Genomic DNA, 22,036 nt, shown 5'->3' on the forward strand with positions numbered 1-22,036 from the left:
CAGACAGACAAGGCATGAGTTATGCCTGCAAGGAACCAACCAGCACATCGGGAGCAATTTGGGGTTCAGTGTCTTGCCCAAGGACACTTCGACATGTAGACAGGAGGAGCCGGGATTCGAACCGCTGACCCATGGATCATTGGACGACCTGCTCTACCTCCTGACAGTCGCCCCTAACACAAACATTAAAGATGAAGGTGAGGACGCAAATTCTCATTGGCCGGAATGAGATTATGTATGATGAGCGCACCTCACTTCACACAGGTGTCATTATTTTATTGTGATGGCAGGTCGCAGTTATCTATGAAATTGTGTATTTCCCTTCAGTCAGTCACGCCCCATATATGGTCATGCCTCATGCCATCATATTAAGCCCATATATGGAGATCCCTGATGTCATCAATAATGGCCAGCACTCGCCTATTAGTTTGCATTGCACAGTGTGCTATTTCCGAACACGCCCTACATCTCACCTCAAACCCTTAGATATCCATATATGGATGTCTCCCTTTTGATACCTGTCCATAGACGGGCCTGTTCCAAAGTCCGCTGCCACCCTTAGATCACCATATGAAGCTGACCTGTTCTAACATTCCATATGTTGATCTGACCTCATCAAACCCTGTACACTCAAAACATGCTCCATACAGTATATGGCCAGTAGATAATTCATTCCATATGTTGATCTGACCTTTCCATGCCAAAGGGCCAGTGCTCGCCCAGCAGTCTGCTGTCACCCAGGCGGATGCGAGCACACGACCACGCCCTCAGGCGTCTTACTGGTACTGTATGTCATAATAGACAGACTGCAGGTGAGTGATGTCACGGGCCGGCTACATGACGCTACACGTTATCAAGAACAGATTGGACGAGCTACGCGGTGATGACATCTGTGTCACAACCGTGCCCAATATTAGCAGCCACACAACGGAGCTCTGATGTTCTTCGGAGCAGGCCTTGTTGAGAGCCATGCGGCAGAAGCCGGTGTCGGATATGCGGAACTGAATGAATCTGAAAGAGGTGGCACGGGTAAGCACCATTCAACACCCCACACTACATTTACCACACATCCACTCACCAGTCTGTGATTTCACTGGTCAGGCTGGGCACAGTGTTTGGAGGAAGTGCGTGGTAAGAAAGTGATTTGTTTGCTATTTTGGTTGCTGGTTATATTGAAAGTTTGGTTGTATTTTACATATTGTGTGTTGTCATCGGGCTTTGATTCGTTTGATTTGATTGTTTTCTTTTATATGTTACACAAAAGATGGGACAGGGTGGTGCCACTGGGATGCCTTGTCAGTATGGGGGACTCAGGAGGGCCACTGAAGACCAGGGTAAGTTGGGTCAGTTTATTGGCTATAGGTAGCTGAGTTAGGGGGAATACGCTCACCTGGTTGGGCTTGATACATGTACCGGTATTATGCGGTATATGTCCTAGACTCACTGTCAGCACTTTGCCTTGTCTTGCAGCACACACATTTGTTGAGAGAGAGAGAGCATACTGATGGAAAGTTCTTTTATGGCAAGATATGGTAAAGCCTTTGTAAAGTGAATAATAGGCTAATGAAAAAGTGTGGTGTTATTTAAATGGTCACATGTGTCCTAAGTGATTTCCCCTTGTTATGACATTAATTGTAGTGTGGTCCAGTATTGTCAGTACCTAAAGTAGGGCTGTTGTAGCTGACTTGGAGAGCTCTGTGTGGAAGCTTTAGGTCAGTGAGTGAATATGTGAATGGCAGGAGTGGTCTTCACCAGGCTGGTGCGGCTGGGAGGCAGTGTCGTTTCTGCCAGGCTGGCTGGGAGGTGTACTGTAGAGGTGTACTGTAGATTTGGTATATTACCCTGTCCAATGTATGAGATGTGTCTCACCAGGCCGGCATGGCTGGGAGACAGTGTTCTGTTTCCCCCTTTCCTTCTGACATGGGTCGGTTGGGGAGGGAGGTTGGTCTTGGACGACACTTGATCGTTTCGGTGTGGGGCTTTCCATGCGCAGTCCTGGTTAAATGGGAGGGGAGGGTGCCTTACATTTAGGACAATGTGATCTGGGTTTGGTCTCATATTCTGGTATTTTGTCTGATCTGGCTATTGGTCCCCGTCCGTCTCCTCTTAAATGCTCCACGAATCCTAGGTTTAACCGTGGTTGCTGAGGGGAAGGCCTGGTATGCTAGGATGGAATTGGTTAGACCAGAGTTTATTCGAGGCAAATATTTTGTCACACAACATTTTTTGTTGTTATTATATTGGAGTTATTTTGTTGGTAATATTTGTGAGTTATAAGTGTTTACTATTATGTTTATATCGTGAGTATTTTGGCTAGTTCATCTCGGTCCCTATAAGGGTCCTTGTTTTGTAGGGGGAGGGTGTCACAGCCCCCTGTAGCTTGGCCTACCAGGGTATGTGCTGCCTACTCTATCTGTCTCCACAAGGCCTGCAGGTTGGGAAATTGGGGTGACAATCAGTACATTGGAAGCACCTGGCCCCCAGTGTGCTCTATAAAGGGCTGGGTGTTGGCCACACTCACTCTCTCTCTCTTCCTGTTGGCAACAACACTTTTAGTTTAGCCTTTGGTTTGCACCGTTCAACACCCCACACTACATTTACCACACATCCACTCACCAATCTCACCTACACCAGTAAGACGCGTTAACGCGGGAAGCGAACGCAGCTGTTGTGGCAGTCTGACACACACACACACACACACACACACACACACACAGACCTTTTTTCATTTTTATTTTGCGTGCATGTTTATTTTGTGTGTGTGATACAGCTGCGCCCTCTGGTGGCAGGCGGGTGGTGTAACAGCGGGACAGACAGACACACAGACAGACACACAGCCAGACAGACAGACATGATCTGCAGGGTCTCATAGTTAGTGCTCACTGCGTTCGCAACTACTGATTTCACTGATTAACACACCCCACATGATTAAGTTGTTAGCGTTAGGGTTAGGGTTGTACATAAATATTACTTTGTGCACTTTTAAAAGCTGTGTCTTCCTCCTTTTTGTTATGGCCTAGAGCCAGGTCATGACAATATAAAAAAAAATATATATATATATATATATATATATATATATATAAATGGTTCTCAACGTGGGGTTCAGGGACCCCTGGGGTATTTAATTGGTGTTCAAGGGGGTCCCCAGCTAAATTATTGCAAGTTATTAACCAGTATGTCGTCAGCATACTGGATGATGACATTTTGCTTCGGAAGACAAATATATAAGCGCTGCACATCGTCGTGGGCAGTCTATACACCAATTAGGTATAATACGCATGGACACACACACACGCAAAAGTTCCTCATTTGGTCTGTAGACAAGCCTTTCCCAGGCTGCACTTTATCGGCAACAGAAGAAAAAGGATCAGGAGGGAAGGCAGAGAGGCCACGCCCCCGTCATGGCGTCTCCTCAGCTCCTGCCCATCCGCTTCCAGGAGCACCTGCAGCTGCAGCGGCTGGGCATCAACCCGGCCAACATTGGCTTCAGCACGCTAACCATGGAGTCGGACCGCTTCATCTGCGTGCGTGAGAAGGTGGGCGACACGGCCCAGGTGGTCATCGTGGACCTGGCCGACCCCGAAACGCCCGTCCGCCGGCCCATCTCTGCCGACAGTGCCATCATGAACCCCGGCAGGAACGTCATCGCGCTCAAGGCGGCCAAGACGCTGCAGATCTTTGATATGGAGCTCATGTCCAAGGTGAAGGCGCACACCATGGCGGACGACGTGACCTTCTGGAAGTGGCTGTCGCAAGACATGGTGGCGCTGGTGACGGAGCACGCTGTCTACCACTGGGGCATGGCGGAGGGCGAAGAGCCCACCAAGGTGTTCGAGCGGCACGGCAGCCTGGCGGGCTGCCAGATCATCAACTACCACGCGGACGCTGGGCACCGCTGGCTGGTGCTGGTGGGCATCTCAGCATCGCCGGCACAGGGCCGTGTGGTCGGCGCCATGCAGCTCTACTCGGTGGAGCGACGGGTGTCGCAGCACATCGAGGGCCATGCCGCCTCCTTTGCCCGCTTTAAGATGGACGGCAACCGCGAGGAGTCGATACTGTTCTGCTTCTCGGTGCGGCGGCAGGCCGGCGGGCGGCTTCACGTCATCGAGGTGGGAGCACCGCCGGCCGGCAACCGGCCCTTCCCCAAGCGGTCAGTGGACGTGCGCTTCCCCGCCGAGGCCGCCAACGACTTTCCTGTGGCGCTGCAGGTGGGCTCGCGCCAAGACGTGCTCTTCCTCGTCACCAAGTACGGCTATGTGCACCTGCACGACCTGGAGACGGCCACGGCTATCTACGCCAGCCGTGTCAGCGACGAGAACATCTTTGTGACGACGCCGTGGCGTGGCGGATTCGGAGGCGGAGCCTCGGGGCCCGCCGGCATCATGGGCGTCAATCGGAAGGGCGCCGTGCTCTCTGTGAGCGTGGAGGAGAAGAACCTGGTGGCGTACATCAGCGACGTCATGGAGCGGCCCGAGCTGGCGCTGCGGCTCGCTGCACGCAGCAACCTGGGCGGCGCCGATCAGCTGTTCGTGCGCCACTTTGATGAGCTCCTCTCCGCTGGTGACTACGCTGAGGCAGCCCGGGTGGCCGCAGCGGCACCCCGGGGCCTCCTGCGCACGGCCGACACCGTCGGACGCTTCCTGAGCATGAGGCCGGCCTCGCCCTCGTCGGGCCAGAGCTCCTCGCCGCTGCTGCAGTACTTCAGCGTCCTCATGGAGCACGGCCAGCTCAACCGCCTGGAGTCTCTGGAGCTCTGCCGCGCAATGCTGCAGAAGCAGCAGAGCTGCGACAGCAAGCCGCTGCTGGAGCAGTGGCTGAAGGAGGACAAGCTGGAGTGCTCGGAGGAGCTGGGAGACCTGCTGAGCCCCGTGGACCCCGGACTGGCCCTCACCGTCTACACGAGGACTACCAATGTCCACGGCAAGGTGGTCCAGAGCTTCAGGACTGTGTTGCGGGCCGACCCGGAGCAGGGCCTGCGCATCATCCAGACTCTGCTGGCCGACCGCCGTGGTGACGACCAGATGTCGCCAGGGGACCTGGCGCAGATCGCAGACGTGTTCGTGGAGTTGGACCTCATCCCGCAGTGCACCTCCTTCCTCTTGGATGCCCTGAGGGGCGACCGGCCCTCGGACGGTGCTCTGCAGACCCGTTTGCTGGAGATGAACCTCCTGCGCGACCCCCACGCGGCCGACGCCATCCTGGTCGAGCGCACGTTCACCCACTACGACCGCGCGCATGTTGCCCGCCTCTGCGAGGAGGCGGGCCTCCCGCAGAGAGCGCTGGAGCACTACGCAGACCTGTCGGACGTCAAGCGGGCCTTGGGGCAGCAGGCGCGGCTGTTCGACTCCAAGAAGCTGCTCACTTTCTTCGGCTCGCTGTCGCCGGTGGACTGCCTGGAGTGCCTCAGGGCCATGCTGTCGGTCCCGCAGAACCTGCAGCTCTGCGTGCAGGTGGCGTCGGCGCACCACGAGCGTCTCTCCACCAATGCCCTGGTGGAGCTGTTTGAGGCCACCGACAGCGCCGACGGCCTGTATCTCTTCCTGGACTCTGTGGTGGCCTCCAGCCAGGACCCGGAGGTACACTTCAAGTACATCCAGGCGGCCTGCCGCACAGGCCACATTAAGGAGGCAGAGGCCGTCTGCGCCCAGAGCAACCACTACGAGCCTGAGCGCGTCAAGAACTTCCTCATGGAGGCCAAGCTCTCGGACCCGCGGCCACTCATCCTGGTCTGTGACCGCTTCGACATGGTCCGTGACCTGGTCCTCTACCTCTACCGCAATGAGCTGCATGGCCACATCGAGACGTACGTGCGCGAGGTGAACCACGGCCGCTTGCCTGCCGTGGTCGGAGCCCTGCTGGACGCCGACTGCCACGAGGACGTGATCCGAGGCCTGATCACAGTGCCGGCGGAGGGAGGAGAAGGAGGAGCAGGAGGAAGAGGAGGGGGGCAGTTCTCCACCGACGAGCTGGTAGCCGAGGTGGAGAAGAGGAAACGGCTGAACCTGCTCCGGCCCTGGCTGGAGGCGCGGCTTCGCGATGGGTGCGAGGAGCCTGCCACGCACAATGCCCTGGCCAAGGTCTACATCGACACGGGCGAGAGCCCTGAGTGCTTCCTCATGGAGAACCCCTACTACGACAGCCGTGTGGTGGGCAAGTACTGCGAGAAGCGCGAAGACCCACATCTGGCCTGCATGGCTTACATGCGTGGCAAGTGCGACCAGGAGATCGTCAGCGTCTGCAACGACAACTCGCTCTTCGCCAGTCTGTCGCGCTACCTGGTGCGCCGCAACGCACCCGAGCTGTGGGCCAGCGTGCTGGCGGAGTCCAACCCCTTCCGGCGGCCGCTCGTCGACCATGTTGTGCAGACGATGCTGTCGGAGACGGAGTCAACGGAGCGCGACCCCGAAGAGGTCGCGGTCGTCGTCGAGGCGTTCGTGGCGGCCGCGCTGCCCGACACGCTGGTTGCCGAGCTGCTGGAGAAGATGCTCCTGGACAAAAACATGGCCGGCTTCCTGGAGCACCGGAATCTGCAGAACCTGCTGCTCCTGACAGCCATCAAGATGGCCGACCGCGCGCGCGTCATGGACTACGTGCAGCGGCTGGACGGCTACGATGCAGTGCAGGTTGCTGATGCGGCCCTGGCCGCCGGCCTCTACGAGGAGGCCTTCGCCGTCCTGCAGAAAGCCCGTGCCAACGCCGCGGCCGTGCGTGTGCTCATCGAGCATGTGGGTGACCTGACACGCGCCTACGAATTTGCCGAGCACTGCTGCGGCTGTGTCGACGAGCCGGCCGTGTGGAGCGCTCTGGCCGCGGCACTGCTGCAGAAGGGCCTAGTCCGCGAGTCCGTGGCCTCCTACATCAAGGCCGGCGACGCGTCCACCTGCGCCGAGGTGGTGCGCGCCGCGGCCCAGAGCGGCCACTGGGAGGTCCTGGCTGAGTTCCTGCAGATGGCCCGCAAGAAGAGCCACGAGTCATACGTGGAGACGGAGCTGCTGTTCTGCCTGGCCAAGACGGACCGGCTGACTGAGCTGGCCGAGCTGCTGGACGGACCACACAGTGCCGACGTGCGCACGGCGGCCGAGCGCTGCTACGCTGAGGGGCTGTACGTGGCGGCCCGTGTGCTCTACACACACCTGAACGACTTCGGCCGCGTGGCATCGGCTCTGGCGCACATGGGCGAGCTCCTGGCGGCGGCCGAGGCGGCCCGCCGGGCCAACAGCACCGCCGTGTGGAAGGAGGTGTGCTTCGCCTGCGTCGACGCCAAGGAGTTCCGTCTGGCGCAAATGTGCGCCCTGCACGTTGTGGCGTGCGGTGCTGGCGAGCTGGCTGAGCTGGTGGCATACTATCGCGAGCGCGGCCACGCAATGGAGCTAACTGCAGCGCTGGAGGCGGCCCTGGGCCAGGAGCAGACGCACGGCGACATGTACACAGAGTTGGCCCTGCTCTACGCCCAGTTCAAGCCCCAGATGCTGCGCGAGTACCTGCAGGTGTTCTGGGAGCGCCTCGACGCCCCCGCGGTGCTGCGTGCCGTCGAGGATGCCCACCTCTGGGCCGAGCTGTTCTTCCTGCATGACAAACGCGAGGACTTCGACCAGGCCGCCGCCGTCATGATGAGCCACGCGGCGGCAGCCTGGAAGGAGCCGACATTCACCGAAACGCTGGTCAAGGTGAAGGACGTGGAGCTGTGCTACGAGGCTGTGCGCTTCTACTGGGAGTCCAAGCGCTATGTGGCGCTCAACGACCTCCTGGTGGCTCTGACGCCACGGCTGGACCACGGCCGCATCGTGGACATGTTCGCCCACGGTGACGAGCTAACGCTGGTCAAACCCTACCTACTGGCGGCGCAGCACACCGGCACAAACCACCGTGCCGTCAACGAGGCGCTCAATGAACTGCACGTGGCCGAGCGCGACTGCGCGGCGCTGCACTCCTCCGTCGAGTCACACGACAACTTTGATGCGTTGGCGCTGGCCGAGCGGCTGCAGCGGCACAAGCTGCGCGAGTTCCGCGTGGTCGCCGGCTTTCTGTTCAAGGCCGGGGGCCGCTGGAAGGAAAGCGTCGAGGTGTGCCTGAAGGACGAGCAGTACAAGGACGCCATGCAGTATGCGGCGCATTCGGGCGACCAGAAGCTCTGCGAGGAGCTGCTGGCCTGGTTCGTCCAGAGTGGCAATAGGGAGTGCTTCGCCGCGTGCCTCTTCAACTGCCACGCCCTGCTGCGGCCTGACGTGGTGTGGGAGTTAGCCTGGAAGAACAACATCATGGACTCCGCCATGCCCTACTTCATCCAGGTGTTACGCGAGTACGTCGGCAGGGTGGACAACATGGAGGTCCTGGTGAAGGCCTTGCTGAAGCCCGCTTAGAGCAAGCTCAGGCAGTCCTTTTTTGAGGATGGCGCGCTATGCCCTTCCAACGTCTGGCTTTTGAAACCATATGGTACAGCCAAGTATATGGACTTCTAATGTTTGTTTAGGGCACTAAACCAGATGTTTGTTAATAGCAGTTAAACAACCATTACCAGGTGCATCATAGGCCAGTGCATCTCAAGCTTTTTTTAAATTCAAGGACTTTCCATCCATCATGACCCCTGACCTTACGGGTCCATCCATCATCATCATCACCACCACCACACCACTGCATTCTGTACACTAGTATACAGGGAACAACCCAACAAAATTATTTATTTTGTCTTATTTATTTTTGAGGAGCGCTAGCCCCTCCTATGCACAGCTTTGTGTGTTTGTGTTAATAGCGATGATTTGATTGACTGAGCAAATTGTGATTGGCCGGATATCATGCAGGAGTGGCATTTTATTTATTTTGTCAAAGACAATTATTTAATCACCATTTTCACAGCGTGGAAAGAGACTGTTCTGAGTCTGTCTGTTCAAATGTTCCCCAGACTCGCATCGAATACCTTCTTTTTGTTTGCATGTCCTATACCATACCAGTTCCCACATGTCCTGCAGTGTTTTTCAACCCTTTTCACATCAAGGTCCATTATTTATTCAGCATTAATGAGCCTCTAGGACCCAAAACTAACAAATATGTTGTTATCGTTGGATACGATTTTGTCCACAATTCCATGCTGTATTGATGTTGGGTGCCATTAGGAGAGACAGGCAAACGTTGGTCAAAATAACACATTCTTCTCCATTCTCTAATTGTGTAAACTTCTTGTAGTAATTCAGATGTTTAACTATTTTACTCTCGAGAGCACCATTATGGTCCATTTGGTTTCATTGTATGCTCTGAAGTCAACAAGCATCTGATTGAGCTGAACCGTGCCCAAATATGGAGTGGATGTGTATGTGTCCCAGGACTGTAAACCAGGTCTAATCCCTCTCTAATGTTAGTGATTACACTGTTAGTCCACCGGAGGGAGATCTACAACCTGTGTACTTTGACATGGGCGAAAGGTGCTAGCCGCTCCAACAATTGACCCTATGTTTTTGTCTGTCTGTACCAGCACAGGAATGGCCCATATATGGTCATGTGCATATGCATATGGGACTGACCAACTTCAAACCTTAATTACTTACGAGTAAGTAAACAAGTACTGTTTTCGGCTGCGTATATGTCCAATCCAATCAGGGATTGTGTATTTTTGCTCACTCTGCCAATCAGAGCGCAAGTTGGCAGCATGCTGCGTATGTCGGCCAATTGGATTGGCTCCGTATGTTGGTGCCGTTGTTCGGCCAATCAGGGATTGGCTGATGACGTAACCATGTATGTTTATGTCAAATCGGTGGTTCCTGATTGGCCGAGGGACAACACTGACATATGTGGATGATTTAACCAATTTGAGCAAAACATCACACCCGTGTGAAGTGAGGGGCTCTGTCATCGTACATCATCCATAAAAAGAATGAATATACTTCCTTTAATTTGTCAACTTATGTTATTATCTTTATATTATTTTAACCATGATGATACAATGTTTTAATGTTTTAAATAGTCAATGTGTTTAATATAATATCATTAAAGAAAAATGTACATACAATCATACATACAAGATATATGAAGTAATAATGACAACACATTATATCTAACTTTAACTGATCTTATCATGACACATAAACTTATGTGGTATGTTGTGTATGCTGAGCGAGTTTTATTTGGAACGGACCATTCTGTTAGGAAGAGTTCGTTAAGAGTTCGGGAAATGGCATAAATTGCGCCAAAACGTAGGGCAGGAGCCCATCTCCTGTTTCTGTCTTTGGTATGACCCGGCCGGGGATCGAACCCCGACCTCCCAGTCTCAGGGCGTCCACTCTAACCACAAGGCCAATGAGCTTCCAGAGTAATTGACGTTGTTGTCCCAGCACAACGGACTGCCCTCAAATCTTTGCCTTGACACTGCAATGGTGTTATTAAACAATTGTAATACAGTTTATATACTGTATATCTAAATTGATTCCACATATCCTTTGCATATTCATTGAATTTAGACCAGACTGAAGTGATTTCACATTTCACTGATTAAAAGCCTGTCAAGTGTCAATGGAACCTATACTATAGTAGTAAACCCACATGTCTCAGAAACACTGCAAAGGTATAGGGCTGTTTTCTTCTGCTGCTGTGCATTATCAAAAGTGTTACATATTCATGTGTGAGTGGCTGATGACTTAATTTACAATTTCTTGTGCCTTTTAGGTTGGCGCCCAATCATACATTTACCATCCGTCTAACAGTAGAATATCCACACATTGAAACTATATAGAATGCTATAGAATGGCAGATCCATGATGACCTGGCATCTGTCTACATAACTATCTAAATTGCCTGCAAGGTCATCGAGGCTAGGGCAAGAGCTACATGCCCCTTCAAGACTTTTTAGTTTGGCAAGACACAAGGCAAAGAAAACAAACCTATCTTATACTGTATACTTGGCACCGTGGTGGAAAGCAACTGTAGTGTGACCCAATATAAATAAAGAAAAGGAATTGTGTACTGTAGGCGTGAAAAGGGGCACTTTCTCCAATTAAGGCAATCGGGCAGGTGCTTGAAGTAATGTGAACATCCAAGCGCATCCCGCAGCACTTTGACCACAAAGCCCCACCCCCAGAGAAAGAGACACGATGGAACAGTGAGGGCATGTAGACAGCCTTGCCTCAGGCAGAAACACATTTTTGTATTTTTATTTACCCTCAGGAACTGGGCGTTGAGCTGAATAATAATTGCGGTTATCTTTAGGCTGAATCCAGCAGCCCATTCCAACAAGCTTTCTTCACAGCCCCTTGTGTTGAATGGGAAAAGAATTGGATAGATAAAAGGCCAGAGATATGTCAGAATAAGCAATGTGGTGTAGACCTGCTCCAGTCAGTTCACTTACAAGATGATGAGCTATGTGGTGGATATTCTTATAAGTGCTGTGTGGATTTTAGGTGCATCATAGTTCATGACATGAGCATGTAGCATTTTCATTTTACCTTATGGAAATGGAATGGAATCTTTTAGGAAGTATCATCCTTTTTATGCCCATTTGTACATGTATGTTTCCTTGTCTTTACTGCATGCTTTCCTTGGTGAACCAAAGACCGTATAGCGTTTCATTCTTGTTGCAAGGTTAAACCTATATTAAATCAATAATTGGACTTATAGGGAGAGGAAATCAAATGCTGTCAGAATGGGGCTTTACATGGGCCTTCGAGGAAATAAGTCGTAAATCAATTTCAGGTGTACATAATATCCCCAACTGTATTCACAGCAAAAAGTGCGTTTTGTGTTTTGTAATAAGTTAGTATGAAGGGAAATAACTCAAGGGCTGGTGGTGTGGTGATAAGCAAAGTGAGTGTCACCCCTTAACGACACTCGTGCCCACACAAAGACCCACCATTCAGGCTGTGTGTGCACAGCAAGCACATGCTCTCATTTTGAAAGGAAACATATCTGCTTCTGTAATCCCTTCACTTTACATGAATCCCTGACCCCTTCTGTCAGCTGCCCAGGAAAAATAAAAATAAATAGCGTACAAATTATTTTTTCACAGTCAAGGTTTCTACCTAAACCTTTTAGGGCCTATAATATACCATGAAAGTGGAGATCAAGAAATACATTTTGTGGCAATGGATGAAAAGAGGGCAATGAGAGAGGGGAACTGTTGAATCTGCAAGAAAGCAATGATTAAAGTGACTTGCACGACCAGGTCGCGATCAGTTCTCAATGCCCATATTTCCTTGCCCCAGAATTTAGAAACCATATTTTTGTTCAATTGGATAAAAACGAGAGAGAATCACAAAGAATGTTCAATCCCACACTGGCTTAGGGATTCCAATTGGGTCTAGTGGGAGATACATGGCTTATCTCTAATGGTGCACGGCCTCTCATGTTGCTCACTCCTTCCATCGCTCTGTGGGCTAGAGACGAATGGAGGAGAGGAGAGGAGAGAGACTCAGAGACCTATTTGATGCGTGTGTGTGAAAATCAAAAACAATATATAAACAAGGCCCTTCCAAGTACAGCAACAAGGGGAGGGGGGGGGGCTGTGTGGGAAGAGAACCATTAAACATTTACAGTTTTCTTCTCCAATAATCCCTCTCTCCAACAAGCGTCCTGCCAATTTACTTTCTTCTAATCTTCAGGCCTTTCATATTGGCCACAGAACATACACTCCCTTTTCCAACTGAGAGAGAGCAAGCTCCCCTGTCCTCGCAATCTCTCATGGCTCCACATCACATCGACCCAACCCAGTTAAAAGACAACACAGGCTTATTTTATTCAATGTTATTCATTTTAAATGAATATGAATATTTGATTATTAGATTTGATGGTGAGTGGGGGCACGTGCACATGCGTGTGTGGCATGCATACAAAGGTGTGTAAAAGGGCCTGGCAACATGAACACAGCCATTGTGGTGTCTTGTCCCCATTAGTCAGATATTGAATGATTTCTGGTGTCTGTTTGGTGGCCGGGCTCAGGGTAAAAATAATATCCAAACACCATGCACCAGGGTTGGGCTCCAAAAGCACTTTGACTTATGCCCTTTATCTTTGCTTGTATAGGGAATGGAATTATATAACTATTCTTTGTGTCTGTCTATCGATCTGTTCCTTCAGTGTTGTTGTACACACGACTGACTGCTTTCTTTTTCTCCCAAATTAACTGAACGAATGAGCGAGGCGCGAGGATAGCACAAGCCCCTTGTGCGCCTGTTGTTATTGTAGGCCTATTGACTCATATTATTGTGGTGGCTGCACTGCTGCAGCAACAATGACAGGCCATAATCCAGACATATCTGTTTCTAAATATGCACTGTAGCCAGCAGTACATTTTTAAAGCCTCCATTACCCACCTTCCAGACCCAGCATATCGCCGCTGCAGAACACACTTTTTGAGTGGTGCAGCCACTCCAAGGAACAGCAATGTCCGTCCCTCCCTATGTCCATCCCTATGTATGATAGTGTTGCACACAGCTGCGTTTTTCTGATTTTTAGCAGCATTTTTCCGTTGTTTTTCCGAAAAACGTGTCCAGCGTGCAACCACCTTAACTGTCAAATGCCAAATGGCCTAAAATCTATAGTCGGGTATAAAGTCCTATACAGGAGGTAGGCCTACTGTATATATGGGGAGTTGCGTCATGATCCAAACATTTGTTGACTGAAAGAGTTCTACGTCAAAACGTGATTCGGCCTGATAACGCAGATTTAATTTGGGACAGAGGTTATTTCTTAGGTTTACTTGCCTTACTGGGTGTGATAGACCTCTTTGACTGACTGGCCCGGTGACCGGTATGCTCGCTTTAAAAAAGCTCTCGCCCTCATTTTTTCCCCCGCTGACCTCACGCCATCCACTCAGTGGGGATCTTCACCCACCACCCAAAGGGATTATATGAGACTTCTAGATGCCTTAGAAATGGTCGCCCTTTTAAATCATTACAGTGGTGCGTCAGAATGTCACTCTGTTCCCAGTTTTACTGGTGTTAAGTTTACGAATAGTGGTTTTGGCACTGTTTTACTGGAATTACTATAGGTTACTAGGTTAGGTTTAACCGTTTAGGCATAGTTTACTGAGGTTACGGAATACCAGGCAGAGCAGTTACGCCAGCTGTATACGCCTGAGGTGACTGTGTTTTGAGGTGAGCGTTTTGGTATTCACTGGCACCCGTCATGTGACATCGGAAAGGCTAGTGACATTATTACAGTGATTCTAAAATGATACAGATACTGTGTACATAATTTATTTTCTCTTTGCCTTGGTCAGTCTGAGTGAGTAGGACTATTTCACAAAATACTTGTGAAAGTTAAATAGCCTTGATAAAGTGGGCTTTGTAACATAGCCTAACAGGGGATAAATTAGCTGGGGGATCATAAGCATGTTACCCCTTCACAGGATATCTGTTGAATTCAGTTTTAAGCCATGTCCCATCATATAGGCTGTAGTGTAGACGGTGTAAGCAGTAGCCTGCCTGGCTGTGGAGTGACACACGATAATGAATAAATAAAATACCACTCTGTTGACAGATCGGGTCAAGGTACAGCTTTTGTAGACAGGCGACGTGGTACCCATCTATTAGCCTAGGCTACTATGCGTTACGCGCAGTGCAGTTGGAAATGGAGCGGAGCCGGAGGAGACAATGAATAAACCCAACCCGCCTCAGTCAGTGCAGCTTCCATGCGACATACAGCTGCTGCGCGCTTCTACGAATAGCGGCTACTGCTAGTAGACAGACCGCATCCAACCATCCATTCAGCTGCGTATCGTATGTATCGAGTATCACTATCAACCAGAGGGGAAGAGGGGAGAAAGAGAGGGAGTGAGAGAAAGAGAGAGAGGGAGGACCATTCTGCAACGCGCCGTAGGAGAGGGTGAGGCTTAAATGTACGATAGTGTAATCAGATCCGTGTGTGTGTGTGTGTGTGTGTGTGAGAGAGAGAGAGAGAGAGAGATCCGTGTGTGTGTGTGTGTGTGTGTGTGACTGTGTGTGTGTGTGTGTGTGTGTGTGTGTGTGGTTTTGTTAGCGTTTACAAATGGGAGCGATCCTGTATCCCGGAATCAATGTTGTCGACCGGTGCTGTCCTTTCGAGGCGGCCCAGATTACCGGAGTGATGGGATCTGAGGTTTCATGTCATTCTAGCAGCGGCGGGACTTAGGAAATCCCGCTGCAGAACAGGCCCGAATTGCGTCTTTTCTTTCACACAATGAATGAAAACAATGCAAACAGACACTGACACTCCGACTCCCGCACGCAGCCAGCCCCTATAGTCTGGGTCTGCTGATTGTTGATTTCATCTGTGTCTGTGTGACTGTGCGTGAGTTTTGTCGTCTCGTGACTCTCGTCTACGGTTTGTTAATGTATTGGACTCGACTACAACTGGTGTAGATTTAGCCTATCCTACCTCTATTAAGAGATTTAATGAGCTTGATATAGGTGCCAGCTGTGTTCTCTGTTTGCATTAGCCTCTCTCTCTCTCTCTCTCTCTCTCTCTCTCTCTCTCTCTCTCTCTGTCTGTCCGACAGTGTCCGTGCAATATGAAGGAAGGATCCCAATGGAAATAAGCCATAAGCTATCTTGGGCTGTACTCTGTAGGCCTCCTACTGTCTGTAGGCTACTTCTCTGGGCTTTTTTTTCTGAAAACTGTTAAACTGTTAAAGTATTCAATCAATCAATGAATCAATTAATTAATAAATCAATCAATCCATCTGTGTGAATCAGGCAATCAGCTGAGCTGGCCAGGTATTATGCACATGTCATGTAGCAAATCATATATCATATCCCTGATCTTTGCAGTGTTCCATAATGACAGTCGTGCGACAGAGAAAGGGCAGTAAGGGGAAGGAGTTGACTCCTGGCCCTGCAGAGGTCCAGAACAAGAAACCTAACTGTTCTGGTCAGCATTCAGAGAGGATCCTGAATGGTGAGTGACCCAAGTACACACATACTTAGGTTACATAGTAAATACAAAGAAGACTACATAATAAATAATACTGTACATGTAATTTCTGCAGATGCAGGAAGAGTGCACCTAAACATTGTAACATCTCTATGTTAAGTTATCTTTAATTATGCCAATAATGACTGGCTAGCCACAGGTTTTGTAGCAACTGTAGAAATATGAACCCTTAAATATCAAAGGTTCACGCATGTTCAAATCATGTATACTTACATAGCCTACTTTCCAAATTCTGCTTCTGTGCAATTTTTGTTTGCCTCAAAAACTAACTTTTTTGTTACAATGTTCAATGCCAAAAACACAATTAACTTGTTAAATCTAAATTATTTGCATGACAATGAATTGTTAAAGGACCACTTTCAACTTATCTTCATATAATTGATCCTCACTAATGTTCATGATAAATAGCACAATTTCGGGCTGTGGGCAGTTCAGAAACCCGTCCACCAGTGACATCATCTTTAGGCATTTCTTTTAACTATTATTTTTGTAAAAATATTTAGATTTTTATTATCATGAGAACGATGGCTTCCATTTCCGCATTGCAACTTTTCTGGACTACAAAGCCTGCAGTTTCTATATATTAGCTTGGATTCTCCAAAGCATTACTTGTTTACAATATAGGGTCCACCATTTTCAATTCATCAGAACATTTAGAGAGGATAATATCACTGTGTGGATATGCATTGCGCAGGCAGATGCATTGCACAGGCTATGCGAGGCTCCTATAGAAAGTCACATTGTTAACTCCGTTTATTGCAATAACCAAACTTTTGTGCTGAAATTAAAACTCCTCCTAATGTGGCAAAACCATCTCACCCGCTCTGGTCCATTATAGTCCATACGCTATGGGCTATGCAATACGCTATGCAAAAGACAACGTATCACATTGTGATTGGCTGATTCTCTGTGCCACAGAAAATCCAGGACCGCGATTGGCCGCACAAGCTCGACAAAGAGCCACCACCGTGCCCCCGAAATTACATTTGGTTTGAATATTGTGAAATGTCTATAAGACACTGTGAACTAATAAGTACAAGGTAGAAAGAAAAATCAACATTTCCTCTTGGCATCAACTGTTTTAATGGCACCTTAATATTTTTGCAGGTGATTGGTCGTGGGGTTCAATTATCTGGACATCGGTTGGTTGGTCTGTGTCGGTGGGTCTGGGTCTGCTCTGCTGTATCTATGTGGCCACACTACATGAGAATGACCTCTGGTTCTCCAACATTAAGGTGAGCTGGGCAGTCGATGCAAACTTGATTTTCAGAGATGCTTAGGTGATAATATTGTAAAAAAATGAATGAAAATGAATGAATTAAAAGAAAAAGAAAAAACATACTTGAGGCCTAAAAAAATATATACATTTGGAACTCAATCTTAGAAGCAAGAAAGTGTAATAAAACATTTTTAATTAGGCTATATGTTAATGACATGTTACAAACATAGGCCTACATATATTATGTATATCAAAATTGTTGTCCATTTTGTAAATGTTTTGTCATAAATGATATGTAGCTTGCAGAGTTAGTTAAGTCAGATATACTCGAGGGGTTTCATGCCGTGCTCAACGGCGCATTCATATACTCAAGGGGTTAATATGCTGCATTACTATGTGGGTGTATTCAGTGTGTGCAAGACCCACATGTAATTCGCTGATGTGGCAGTCAGCTGACCAATTGGGCAGGCTACTTAAGCTCACTAGTCTGCATGCTCTTCCTGCCTTCCTTCCGCTATGGTTCCTGGTTGTTATGTGATGTTTGCTCCCACCACCACCCCAGCACCACCGGTGGGCTCTGTTATTTATGTTCCCCATGGAGGGTTTTATTGTATATCTATCTCCCTGCTCTTAAGGATGGTGTTTGATTGTGCCGAGCAGGCATCCTGTTGGATGCAACTGGTATCCTGACCTGAACATGCATTTAAGGTTTAGTAAACTGCTGGAGAGAGGCTAAAATAAGTGAGGTATCACACTTATTTAAACCAAAAAACATCACTTCTTCTGCACTTTTAAATGAACTCTCCGGATTTTACTGTGGGTGTATACAAAAATGTTTAAAATTCTCGTAAAATATTAGCAATGTAATGCGATAGACATGTGATGCATTCATGCAAAGGACCAGCCTCTCAATTTTTTCCAAGAGCATTTAGACATCTGGGAAGATGCTTAACACGAGTGAACTCAAAAGTTGCTTATGAGACTTCTGCTGAGAAGTTCCAGAGACGTTGAGATCGAGGTGTCTGACAGTTTCATGGAGTGGTTATCATCAGGATTAGGCATTTGGCATCTGTAAGGGGAAATTCAGGCCCTGCCAGTTTTCTCTACAACATTCTACTTTTTATGCTCTGTCGTACGACGGTGTCACACACCAAAAGTAGCAGATCTAGTACAAGCTAACAACACTGCAACAAAGCTTGAGATTTTGGTTACTGCAGATGCTGTTAACATAGATTAGGTTTAAATGGTTTAGTTTCATCGGAAATCTCTGGTCTGAACTAGGCTTTAGAACGAATTGAGGTGGCAGATGCAGGTTATACGGAAAAATCCCTTCCAATTTGTCCAACATGCAATGACGTCCATTTCTGCCGTTTTCTTCTCATCATCTCAAGTGACTGTGAACTATAACTTTCTCCGCAGCTTTCTTTCCGGCTGAGTCTGCAAAAACACACCATAAACACCTCATTATGCATGAAACAGGCAAATAGTTTTTCCATACGCCACAGGAGATTGCCTTTCGGGTCTGTTAAATTAGCCCAGTCACGTCTTTAAGCAGCAGGAACTTGTTCCAAAATTGAGTTGGGTTTCCCTTCTATCCTTGTACTGTCTGCACTCAGAACATGGTGCCCTGCCAGAGGTGTGATGTCACGTTTAATCTCTTTTACAGGGCCTCACCAGTGCTCTAGTTAAGGCTGGCTTATTGTTCAACAGATTTGTAGGCGATAGCAGCTGAATATGGCAGAACTCAAGCAGGGTTATCGTTATTAAGATGTTTATCCCCTTCATCACACGGAACTGCACATGACTGTTGTTATCAGGGCACCAACAAACTTTATTTGTTAACCCATTCTGACCTGAGATCAGATCCGTACGAGGTTTCCACTGGACACACACTGGTCTGATGAACCCATTCTGACCTGAGATCAGATTCTAAAAATGTCAGTCGTTCTTCAATTCTTCAAAAATAGCAGACCTACAAGCTCGTAGCGCGCCACTCGGTGGCGCGCTACAAGCTTGTAGATCTGCTATTTTTCAATAGCTAAAGCATAACATGATGCTAACACCAAAATGGGTGCCCGGTCAGAATGGGTTAATGTGAGCCTGTTGTTACCAACAAGCCTTATTTGTTGGTGCAGTAATGTGAGCCTGTTCATGTACAATATGGCATGTCGAGGTGAGAGATGCTGTGTTAGCGTTGTCTGGTTTAATAGGCTGGGTACAGTATATAGCGGCTGTGATTCCACAGAAATAGGCATGAGAACAGAACTGTTGAGATCAGATATGAAGAGAAACGCAGGATGAAACAGCCCAGATCAAGGTGCATCAGCAGGTACGCCCTTGAAATCTGAGACCAACTGTTTCTCTTATTTCTGGCAATTTGTAGTACTGGGTGTGCCAGCTTCCGCCCACGTCGTGAATGCACAACACATCTCTTAACCCACACAGAGGCAATCTTTGCGGGGTAATTTGCGAGTCCATGTGTCACAGCGATGGACTATCAAAGAAGCACATGCACCTAACCAAGTGGAATTCACGTGGACACATGCAGACAGCTTCAAATGCCATGCTGTTTTGTGTGTGTGTGTGTGTGTGTGTGTGTGTGTGTGTGTGTGTGTGTGGTGGAGAAAGAGGGTGTAGACAGACAGCATTTATTTATGTGTAAAGTGCTGATGTTTGACATACAAATGAGTTGTTCAATAAACTATTAGATTAGTATGAAACAAAGGTACATACAGTAAGACAATTAAATAATTAAAATCAGCAGTAGTGATGACTTTGGAATTACGACTACGAGTGGAAGATTCTCTCTCTTTTTTAATTCTATTAGTTTTCCCCTAACTACTGTGTATACTGTATGCAAGTATCTCCCAAGCATGGCAGGTTGACCATAAGCCCACAGAGCAGAGGGCATTTGCTAAATTCTAAAAGAGGGCAATCATTATCCTGGCCTGAAGAAGTCTGAAATGCATTGCTTAGGTTCGAGGGGGGCATCAAACGGAATGTATGTTCTTTATAATTCTTACCCTAAATAACTGCATCCTTGAGGACTCTCAAACAGAGTGGAACAATGTGTCGTTTTCCTCTAAACATTTACAACTAGTATCTGGAATGTCAAGGACAATTTTAGTATTCTTTTCTGGAGTGATTATAAGTTTCTATTAGCTATTTGTATTGCAATCATTCTCCCCCCTTTTCACTTTGTATTTATACCATGAAATCCATCATACAATATATTTCCATAATTGCTTAAACAAAAGCAGTCCTTAAAGGTTAATAAACACCACCACAACAAAACCGGAAGACACAAATAAACAAAACATTAGTCATGTAATTCATATTTTGACTCCGTTGATAGGCTTGTCTACACTCTCTTATCTGACTATATAAAAATACTATTATATTTTAGCACTTTTTTTAGCACTGTTTTGGGCTTAGCTAGTATCCATGGTGACCACATGGCCATACATAAATAAAATCAATTTTCAACTGTATTTTGACAGCAATCCTTTCCATAGCCAACAGCTCATTCACCTTTTGTTGCCATTGTTTTATGTTTGAGGGTAGTGGTTGCAACTAGGGCTGGGATTCGGAACCGGGTCCATTTCAGACCCGGCTCCCCATGCAGAGCCAAGTTACTGGGGTAACACAAGTGAGTGGGGTCGGGGCTCGGAGGGGAGGTCATACCACTGTTCTGTGCATTCAGCGACCGGTCACCGCCGCGGAGCGAGCGGGACAGTATGTCGAAGAGATCTCCAAAGTGTGGTTAACAATCTGCTTCATTTATATCTTCTGGAATATCTATTTTCCATTCCTGTCTTTAGATCATACGTTTTCATGAGTCACTAAAGGCCCCAAAGGATACTAAAACAGGTCACTTTTACAGTCCCTGGATTCCCACATGAGAGTGAGCTCCCCCTGAACATTCTGTGTAGTGGCTGACGTCATTTCATATTGTGTGTGTGTGTGTGTGTGTGTGTGTGTGTGTGCACGTGTGCATGCGCGAGCGCGAGAGTAAGCACACATCGCACGTCTGTTAATGTTATCATTGTCTGCTTCTCTCTTTGTAGTCATATTGGGCTCGCTGCATCGTGCCCAGCAGATTTCACACATGTGCATTGTGCAGGCATTGCACACACATAGAGTACAATGCACACCGTAGTCTGAGCTGTCCCTCCGGGCCGTTTGAAAATGACCGTTGGCGTTGAGTGAAATAAACATTTGTTTTGTTATTCTGGAAGGTTGGGATGATCCATTACCCTTTTGCTGGTGCGCTCCAGGTGTGCGCACGCTGCACGCAGGCACGTCGCACGCACATGCCTCCAGGTCAGTGGGAGAGGCCAAGTGTTTTGAAACATGTTGTAAAGTCATTTAAGGGCTGTGGTGCTGCTCGGACTCGGGGATAGCTGCAAGCTTCAAGTTGGTGCTAGAGTGGTTGTTGTAGCTTCCTAAAGCCTGGTTTAGTTGAAAATACATAATGTTTGTCAAGCGACACATAACACAAAGCTTTGTCGGGCTTTAGGTGTCTGGTACTGTGTGCGAATACATGTATTGGTGTCTTTGAAGACAAAGAACTTGGCTCTAATAATCCCACATGGTTTGCACACAGATCCCTCATCCGTGTCGGAATGATGTCAGGGGAACGTCATGGGAATATTGCCACGCTGTTGAACATCTGGAAGGCATGTAATGTAGGCATGCCTCCCGGGTCATCTGGTGTGGGACACACTCTCTCTCTCTCTCTCTCTCTCTCTCTCTCTCTCTCTCTCTCTCTCACACACACCAATTGCTCTCTCATTCTTTCTTTCACACTAGCTACAGTATGTTTCTGCGGTGAGACAGCTGCGCGCACTTGAGCCCAGTCAGCCTTGATAGGTGTGAAGTCATGTCAGAGTTTATTTCAGACGTACGTCCGTTAGATCTTTGATG

The 22,036-nt window shown here is 48.4% G+C and overlaps 2 protein-coding genes across 2 annotated transcripts in view; both read left to right on the forward strand.

Annotated features, from left to right (window-relative positions):
• Window positions 1-110: 110 nt before the first annotated feature.
• dpy19l3 (dpy-19 like C-mannosyltransferase 3) overlaps window positions 111-22,036 on the forward strand; it is an 83,517-nt gene continuing 61,591 nt past the window's right edge. The window contains exons 1-4 of the mRNA XM_080760887.1: window positions 111-197; window positions 1,265-1,334; window positions 15,729-15,855; window positions 16,999-17,126. Of these exons, the coding sequence (XP_080617013.1) occupies window positions 1,302-1,334; window positions 15,729-15,855; window positions 16,999-17,126 (288 nt within the window). The 5' untranslated portion in view covers window positions 111-197; window positions 1,265-1,301. The remainder of the gene's footprint in view (window positions 198-1,264; window positions 1,335-15,728; window positions 15,856-16,998; window positions 17,127-22,036) is intronic.
• Window positions 3,402-8,360, forward strand: LOC308314467 (clathrin heavy chain 1-like; the record flags this gene model as incomplete). The annotated part of the gene is made up of 1 exon (XM_080762098.1): window positions 3,402-8,360. One exon carries the CDS (start codon window positions 3,402-3,404, stop codon window positions 8,358-8,360), a length of 4,959 nt encoding a protein of 1,652 aa, XP_080618224.1.

This window comes from Protomyctophum bolini (assembly GCF_963924005.1).
Source record: "Protomyctophum bolini genome assembly, chromosome: 1".
Taxonomy (NCBI): domain Eukaryota; kingdom Metazoa; phylum Chordata; class Actinopteri; order Myctophiformes; family Myctophidae; genus Protomyctophum; species Protomyctophum bolini.